The 9,107-nt window shown below is 39.0% G+C and overlaps 1 protein-coding gene across 2 annotated transcripts in view; it reads left to right on the forward strand.

Moving 5' to 3' along the window:
• The window catches only part of LOC116099554 (C-type lectin domain family 4 member A-like), an 18,572-nt gene extending 12,394 nt beyond the window's left edge, over positions 1 to 6,178 (forward strand). The window contains exons 4-6 of one of the 2 annotated variants that reach the window (XM_031383322.1): positions 1,339 to 1,511; positions 2,363 to 2,475; positions 3,574 to 6,178. In XM_031383322.1, the coding sequence (XP_031239182.1) occupies positions 1,339 to 1,511; positions 2,363 to 2,475; positions 3,574 to 3,718 (431 nt within the window). In that variant the 3' untranslated portion in view covers positions 3,719 to 6,178. The remainder of the gene's footprint in view (positions 1 to 1,338; positions 1,512 to 2,362; positions 2,476 to 3,573) is intronic. The other variant, XM_031383323.1, reaches the window with a different exon arrangement.
• The last annotated feature ends 2,929 nt before the right edge of the window (positions 6,179 to 9,107 follow it).

Raw genomic sequence — 9,107 nt, forward strand, 5'->3', positions numbered from 1 at the left:
TCCAGAGTTGTCTCTCTTTTTGATTTCTTAACTGTTTCTACTTCCACTTTTAGGTCCTGGATGGTTTTATTTAATTTCTTCACCTTTTTGTTTGTGCTTTTCTGTAATTACTTAAGGGAGTTTTGTGTTTTCTCTTTAAGGGCTTCTACTTGTTTACTTGTGATCTTCTGTAATTCTTTAAGGGATTTTTTTTTTGTTTCTTCTTCAAGGGCTTGTCCCTCTTTACCTGTGTTTTCCTGTATTTCTTTAAGGGAGTTATTTATGTCCTTCTTAAATTCCTCTATCACCATCATGAGATATGATTTTAGATCCAAATCTTGGTTTTCTGGTGTTTTGGGATATCCAGGACTTGCTGTGGTGGAAGTACTAGGTTCTGATGAAGCCAAGTAGTCTTAGTTTCTGTTGGTAAGATTCTTGCGTTTGCCTTTCGCCATCTGTTGATCTCTGGTGTTAGATCTTCTTGCTGTCTCTGGCTGGAGCTTGTTCCTCCTGTGGGTCTGTAAGTCTGTGTCAGCACTTCTGGGAGATCAGCTCTCCTCTGGTAAAACTTGGGCGCAGATGGCTGTGGATCAGTCATCCCTCCTGAGTCCTGGAGTCAGAGTACACCTTGGAGACAGGATCTCCACTTGAGGGAAAGGTGCAGAGAGGGTGTGGATCTGTTGTCCCTCCTAGGTGTGGTCTGAGGTAGAAAGGATCCTGACCTGGCTGCCCTGCCACTTCTGAGGCCTGTGCCTCCTGGCTGGTCCCACCTTAGAAAGTCACCAGAGAGAAAATGGCGGATCTCACCTGAGTCCCTAGGTTAGAGCACTCCCTGGAGGCAAGCTCTCCTTTTGCAGGGAAGGGTCAGAGAGGGCTGTGGACCCACTGCCCTCACTCCTATGTGTAGCTGGAGGTAGAGAGGATCCTGTCCTGGCTGCCCTGCCACTTGTGAGCATATTGACTACCATTTTTATCATCAGTAATTAAAATATATGTCTGATAACTGAAATTCTGCTGCCTTGGTTGCTGATATTTACTGTTCTTGCATATATACATGTATATTTTTAGATAATATAAGAGCTTTCTGGTTATTGCTATGATGAGGTCTATTCTTTGCAGACCAAGATTTTTTAGCATTATATCTTCAGGGTTTGGATATTTCGTTTTTCTGGCTTTTTCTGATACCATCCTAGTAGGACAAAGGGCCGTGACATCAGTGATAATGGAGGTAGACTTGTGTTTCTTCGCACCTAAGGAGTGAGAGGCTCCTCTGCATCTGGGAGAAGCTGGGAGTCCCAGCTTCCATGTGGTGTCCACATACAATAGCTTTAAAATGACTTTATTACATTGCACTTACAGTTCCTTCTTTCCCCAAAGACAAAGTCTGGAGCTGTTGCCCAAAGGACTGGAAGCCATTTGGTTCCCACTGCTACTTCACTTCAACTGACTTGGTGGCATCTTGGAATGAGAGTAAGGAGAACTGCTCCCACGTCGGTGCTCATCTGGTGGTGATCCACAGCCAGGAAGAACAGGTGCATGCTGGGAGAGAGCAGGGTCTGGATCTAGCAGGCTGTCTGCCAGTTTCTCCTAAGGGGGCGTTTTGTTGATGTGAGTGTTGGTGTTGTGACAGAAGGCTTTCCAGCAGGAGTGGCTACCTTAACCCTTGCCTTGTTCACCTTGGTGTCACGTCAGTGGACCCAAACACCAAGGAACCGTGGCATCAAAAGTGCAACACGCTAGGCTGGAAGGAAGGATGAAACGTTTCTGCTCAAAACATCCGATTGTGATTTCCACACTCTAATGCCTCCTGTAGTAATACAACTAACAGAGAAGGGTGCAGGGAAACAGGACCAGATTGGGATGGTCATGGCCAGTTACGAGAAACAAAATAGCTGAAGTTATAAATGGAGAATTATTAAATGTGCAAAATTCTCTCATGCACAACTGTCAAAAATGGTGTCGGTGAAGGAAAGAGGGGATACCAGTTTGAGATTGGTATTCATTATGATCACGGTCAGGAACTGTTTCTAAAGTCATGAAAATAGCAGTGATGACTTTGACTGTTTCCTGATCATCTGAGCGTGCACTCCTGGGGGGTTTCTTCTATTCCTTGATCCTTTGTCTTCTAATCTCTTTGTGACCAGAAAACAATCAGTCACAAAGCACAGTGTACCTCTAAAATCTAAAATTATTGACATTAATCTAAAATTTGAAATGTATTTTAAAACCTATAGAGAGGAAGTAGGATTTGACTATTGTATATTTGCATATGTGCATCATATTAAACCCTATAATTTTGTATCATTAGAATCATTTTAAAAATTCTATAACAGAAAAGAATTATTCAATTGAGGTTGAAGGCTGTATCTTTCTTTCCTCTTAGGATTTCATCACTGGGATCCTGGATACTCATGCTGCTTATTTTATAGGGCTTTCGGATCCAGGTCATCAACAATGGCAATGGATTGATCAGACACCATACAATGATAATGCCACGTAAGTGTAGACTTACAAGAGGAGTTCTAGGTTCTGTATCATGAGGAGAATTTAGGGTGTTCCAGCTGTCAGTTATGAAGCTAAAATAGCTCCCTCAAGGTGTAACTATTAGGGATGGAGTAACTTTTACTATCCCATGTACTCATGATAGGAGTTCTATGGGACACACATTACTGATATTCCCAGTAGAGCTGAGTTTGAAGAGTGTACAATGATAAAAACTCAACCAATGTCTTTACCCATATATGTACTTTATTGTGGTTTCAGTTTCTCATCTACGCCTTTAAAAATAGGATTTAATTCATTTTTATTTGTGTGTATATATGTGTAATTCTGTGCGTGTCTGTCACATGTATTTGGGTGTCCATGGAATTTATAAGCAGTTGTCAGATTAAGTGGAGGAGCTGGGGTTACAGGTGGTATGACCTCATCAATGTGGGTGCTGGGAATAGAATTCTCATGTTTCCTGGAAAACCAGGAAGCACTCTTAATGTCCGAGCCACCTCCTCAGCCATCATTTATATCTTTATAAGAACAATTCATGACAAGATTTTAACTGACTATTTTTCATAAATCACAAGCTCTAAATCTGATATTATGTTTTTATATTTATGTAATAATTTACAAGCTCTTAATTTATTACTATGTTGCCAAATGGTTTCTGATGTCTGTTGAAGGAAAAAAGTAGTGATAGTATTGTCATTCTCAGTTTTCAGAGAAGAAAATTTGGAATTCAGTTTATTAAATTATTAGTCTTAGGTGACAGAAATAAGTAGGTTATCTAGATATTTTAGCTTGTTCTCCAGTCTCTAAAATAATTCCATTGTAAAATGAAAAAAGCATTATTAAAACATGAAAATAAGAGGAGACCGTTTCACCATATAAATAATCACCATATGTTGATTGTCTCCTGGTACCAAGACCTAGGGATGAAGAAAGAGTATCTTCTGTGATGTGTGCGGGGAGAAGGGTTAAGTAACAAGCTAAGAGAACATTGAGTGCTGTGATCTCCACAAATTCCAACCTCATCCTCAGCCTTGCTCCCTCTTTTCAAGCATTAGTCTAGGAAACACCCTAATGCTCTTTCCTCCCTTTCAGATTCTGGCACAATGGTGAGCCAAGCACTGACAACGAACAATGTGTTACAATAAATCATCGTTCGGGTACTGGATGGGGCTGGAGTGCTATCCCTTGCAGTGATAAACAGAATTCAGTTTGTCATGTGAAAAAAATATATTTATGAATCACACATTCTCGACAGCTATTGGATTGTATTGCTATCCACCACTATGCAGATGCTTCTTTATGTATGCAGAAAGTTCTTCATGTGGAACAGAGGTCCACAGAAGTTTAGGTAATGGTTTTACATATGATAATACTGTTACATATGCAAACTTACTTGGTCATTCATCATTCTCTTATATAATGAGAAATTTCCACATACCAGAGACTATATAGGAGACTTTTTTGTGCATATGTGGAAGCAACAAACCTCCCTGCTCATTCTCAGGTTCGCAAAGTGTCTTATTTGCTAATAGGATTAGATGGTTTAGTTCTTCTACCCATCTCTCTTTCTTTCTCAATCTCTCTCTCTCTCTCTCTCTCTCTCTCTCTCTCTCCCTCTCTCTCTGTTTTCTCTGTCTTTGATGTATAATTGACAAATAAATCATGTTACAGTGTTTTGACTTGATGTGGAAATATATTGTGGAGAGGCTACCACAATTAGGTTGACAACATCTGCTGCTTCTTCCACAGTTGCCACAGTGTGTGTGTGTGTGTGTGTGTGTGTGTGTGTGTGTGTGCATGTGTGTATGTGTGTGTGTGCTTTTAGAATATTTAAGATCTTCTTAAACAAGTCCTGACACACAGGGTGATATCGTTAGCTATTGTTGCTTTGAACCTCAGTATTAACTCATGTTTCCTCTGGCAGTTTGTACCCACTTCCGTCAGCATTTTCTCATGCATCTCAATACCTACACTACCAGGAACCATACTCAAATTTCATCCCCATGGCTACTCTGTCAGGTTCTATGGGTGTTGTTTGGCTCTAACAGGTGGCTGATCCTGAACTGGGTGAACTACATTAACAGCGAGTTTAAGAAGACATAACCTTCTCCTAGCCCCTCCAGCGATTCTTAGTGTCCAGCCTTGGTGCCTGCTGCATTTGGAACAGCCTTTGCCCTTTGCCCTGTGAATGGATGTTGAGGAGACCAATATGTCCCATAGGAATCTCTATGTAGCTTAACATTCTAGAAGCCTTTTCAACTTCTTATCATGAATATTTTGAAACAGAAATTGACTGAATGGTATCAATACTCAAAAAACTACCCCATATATTTTTAATGGTTATTAACATTTTGATAATTTGTATATGGATATGTACACAGATATGTGTACACATTTGATAGGACATTTGAGAGTTAGTTTTCTACATAACAGTTAAGTCAATATTTCAGCACCAAATACCATTATCACTCTTAGAAAACTTAACAACCTTTTTTTCTGAAATTATGTGTGATCTTGTCCATATCTCCTCAGTTGTCCTCAAATGTTTCTTTGGCTGTTCTAGTATGCTATGACCAAAAGTATCTTATTTACTACTTGAAGTTAATCTAAAATTCAGGCCATGCCTCTACAAGACTGTCCTCAGTTCAGACTCAAGCCATAACTTCAGTAGGTCCCAAGGATGCCTTTACTTATAATCAACTCTGCAGATTTTGAGAATTCCATATCTTAGGATTTATAAGTTGCTACAATGACTCACTGACCTAATGGTTATGCTCTACAAGAATTACCATTTTATTATACCAAAATATACAAATCAGAACTAAAGGGAGAGGCATACAGGGTGAGGTCTAGGAGGGTCCCAAATAAGGAACTTCCATTGATCTCATGTATGTATTTCCTAGAATGTTAGTGAATGACAATATACAGAATAGGCCCACTAGGGGGTTCTCATCTGAGCTCCGATGCTCACAGATTCACAGGGGTTCATCATATAGGCACGAGTGTTGACTGATCATGAGAGTGAACTCAGTTTTCAGCTTCACTTCACTACCAGGTGAACATCTCATGGCTCAAAGGCTCATCATTTTAAACATACGGTCAGTGTTTCTGAAATGGTGAGATCCTAACATGCATCATTGCGTTTGCATGCTCTATGAGAGAACCGAGAGGCATAAAGCTTCATGTTCTAGCGTGATAAAACAGACTTTCCAATAGCTCTAGGAATCCCAAAGAATTAGAGAGGCAATCTCCCATGACCTGTGTAAAATTCCAGAGAGAATCTTTGACAGTCCAACTGTCATATGATAAAAATGCAGTAGCAAGTGAATAGGGAAAAGTGCACCATCACCTTCACAGGAACTCCCATAGTGCTTCAGGATAGATCTCATGGTTTACGTGACATGCATCCTATTTCAAATCCATATTATACTAGTTTCCTTTAATATCAGAAAGAAATATAGCACAAGTTTTATTATTTTATGCTTGTGTTGCAATGATTCCTCTCTGTCTGCTCATGGTATTAATGTTCCATTTTGAAATCCAATAACAAGACATCTATTGTGTACATAATACAAAGGGATTTGGTGTGGTTGCTATGATGTCTCCCAAGGCTTAAATACTTTCCTGTAAAAAGACTCATCTTCAATGCTTTTGACACATATCCCTTTATATAAAGTATGTTTTCAACCTTAACTGACATTTGTGTCCAGGTGACTTTTATTGGTCCATAGAATGAGAATGAATCTGATTTCTCTAAATATAGGCAGCTATTGCATGTTCAGCTTCCAAGGAGCTGTGGTTCTCTATGATCCTGACAACAAAAATGATAAATATAAAAAGAAGCTGAACAGACAGAATTACAGTGACCCATAGCCAGACCCTAGGATACACAAATGAGAAATATTTGTTGTTGCAAGCCACTTGGATACTGGAATTGGCTGTGTCTTAGTCTAGTGTGTGTGAGATATGGTAGATTTAGACTTATATTTTGCCATGGTGGGAATTTGGAAATGTCATCCTGAGTAAGGTAATCTAGTACCTAAAGAACATGCATGGTATGTACTCATTTATAAGTGTGTAATAGTCATAGAATATAGTCAATTCATGCTACACCCCATGGACTCAAGGAAGCTAAACAAGAAGGAAGGCCCTAGAGAGGAAGCTTGAATCTCACTTAGAAGGGGGAACAAATTAGTCATAATAGACAGATAGATAGACAGAACTGGGGGGTTGTGTGGAGGAGGAGTGGGGAGGATCAGGTGTGGGGAAGGAAAGGAGAGATGGCCATATGGCCATAGGAATGAATGTACATCTGCAATGGATCGGGCTGGGGAGGTGGGAGGGCATCTCCAGGATGGGGCCGAGACCTGCAATAAGGGAAGTGCTCAAGATCAATGGAGGGGGACCTTAGCTGTGACTCACTGTATTGGAGACATGGAACTTGAAGAAGACACCTCCTTTAGCTAGGTAGGAACCCCAGTGGAGCTTTAGAGACATCAACCCACCCACTAAACTTTCAACCCAAAATTTATACTGTCTATAAGAAATGCAGGCCTGGGGGGATGCAGCAGAAACTAAGGGAATGGCCAATCAATAATTAGCCTGACTTGAGACCCATCCCATGGGCAAGCACCAGTCCATAACACTATTACTGATACTCTGTTATGCTTGCAGGAGCATGTTGCCCTCTGAGAGTTCCACCCAGTAGCTGAGTCAGATACAGACACCCACAGCATGGTGAGGAAAGTACCCATATGTGGCCATTTCTTGTGGTGATTCAGAACCACAAATAGTTGAGGAGAGGTTCCTCATGAAGGCCCAGTTAGCACAAAATGCCAGCATAGTGGGATGGAATGTGGGCTGAAGTATGATTGGCATTTGATTGTTTCTGGCAAAGGAATAGTCAGTTTTAATGGTCTGACTTGTGTGTAGTTGAACGATGTTTTAGTTTTCATTTATTGGTGTAAGGAGAAACCATGCAATAGCAACTCTTATAAAGGAAAACATTTAATTGGGTCTGGTTTACAGTTTCAGAGGCTTAGTTCATTATTGTCATGGTGAGAAACATGGCAGAGCATAAACAGACATGGAGTTGGGAAAGAGCTGAGAATTCTACATCTTTTTTTTTAATTTTATTTATTTTTTTTAAACTTCTATTGCATTATGATGAGAAAAGTTACATGACTTCAATTTATATGAATTTGTTAACATTTAAAAACATATTTTTTTTGTTTTCTTTTTTTGATATTTTCGAGACAGGGTTTCTCTGTATAGCTCTGGCTGTCCTGGAACTCACTCTGTAGACCAGGCTGGCTTCGAACTCAGAAATCCACCTACCTCTGCCTCCCAAGTGCTGGGACTAAAGGCGTGCGCCACCACTGCCTGGCCTAAAAACATATTCTAATTAAATAGAATTGAATCACATTCTTGTTTTCCTTTTGTACCACTGCTCCTCCTATAGATCCTCCCTTCAATACCTACAATATCTTTTTTGTCACATTCCTTAAAATTTATAAAATATTATAACAATAAAAATAAGTATTATAAAAGTTGTTTGATATAAAACAACAATCAATTTAACAGTCTTATGTAGATGCTCATCTACAGCAATAGTGAAAATACATTTCTCTCAATATAAATTTTAAATAACTCCAAACATATTAGCTGTTTTTTTTGTATTCTTAAAATAATGCATCACTACTAGTATTTTCTTAAATGAACATGAATATATAAAATCTTTTTGTTTGTTTTGTATTTAGTAGAGTTTAAAATCTTGGTTCTTACTGTGGTACAAGCCCAAAATAAGAACAATTTTTAGACATTGGGTTTCATTGTAATAAGGCTGTATTTCAATGACCCTCACATCACCAAAGGATTTTACCCCCATCGTAGCTAAGCTGAGAGTTGATAGTTCTGCTGCACCAAGAAATGAATTGTAGGTTCGATTTTTGGATACAGACTTCCTACTATGGTCAAAGCTATTTGAATTGAGTGAGTGAGTTCATTCTCAGCCCACAGAGAGCAGGTTACATTCATTTAAGAAATGGTATAGGTATTAAGACGGTCTATCCATAAAATCATTCGCCAGCTGTTCCAATGAACAATGGTTCTGCTTGGAGGGTGGCACAGACATTAGGTGAGGGTATGAATTTGGTTCATTAGCTGTGATAATTTGGAAAAGCATTCATCTCAGAGAAAGAGTAACTTATAAAGTCCTCTTCTTCAACCTTGATACAAGAGTTACAAATGTCAAGCAAAGCATTCAGTCTCACTTTGTTGTTCTCTTACAAGCAACCTCCCTAGTTAATTGTCTATGTTTCTTTTGGGTATATAAATATTTTTGAAATATATAAGCTGTTCTGAAAACCATAGTATAGTGTAAAAACATGAAATAAACAATACTACTAATAGAGAGGCTGAGATAGGAGAAGCAAGATTTCAAGACCCTTATGTTGTACACAGCAAGACATTTGTATTTGGAGTTTGTTTGTTTGTCACAAACAAACAAGCTGACAGTGTATATAGATTGTACAATGTTGGACCTATTTCTTCAATTAGTGAAGTAGAGAGATCATTGGATGACAATCAACAAATTTCCAATTCCTCATATTATTGGATTTCAATCG

The sequence above is a fragment of the Mastomys coucha genome, unplaced genomic scaffold, assembly GCF_008632895.1.
Source record: "Mastomys coucha isolate ucsf_1 unplaced genomic scaffold, UCSF_Mcou_1 pScaffold20, whole genome shotgun sequence".
NCBI classification, from domain to species: Eukaryota; Metazoa; Chordata; class Mammalia; order Rodentia; family Muridae; genus Mastomys; species Mastomys coucha.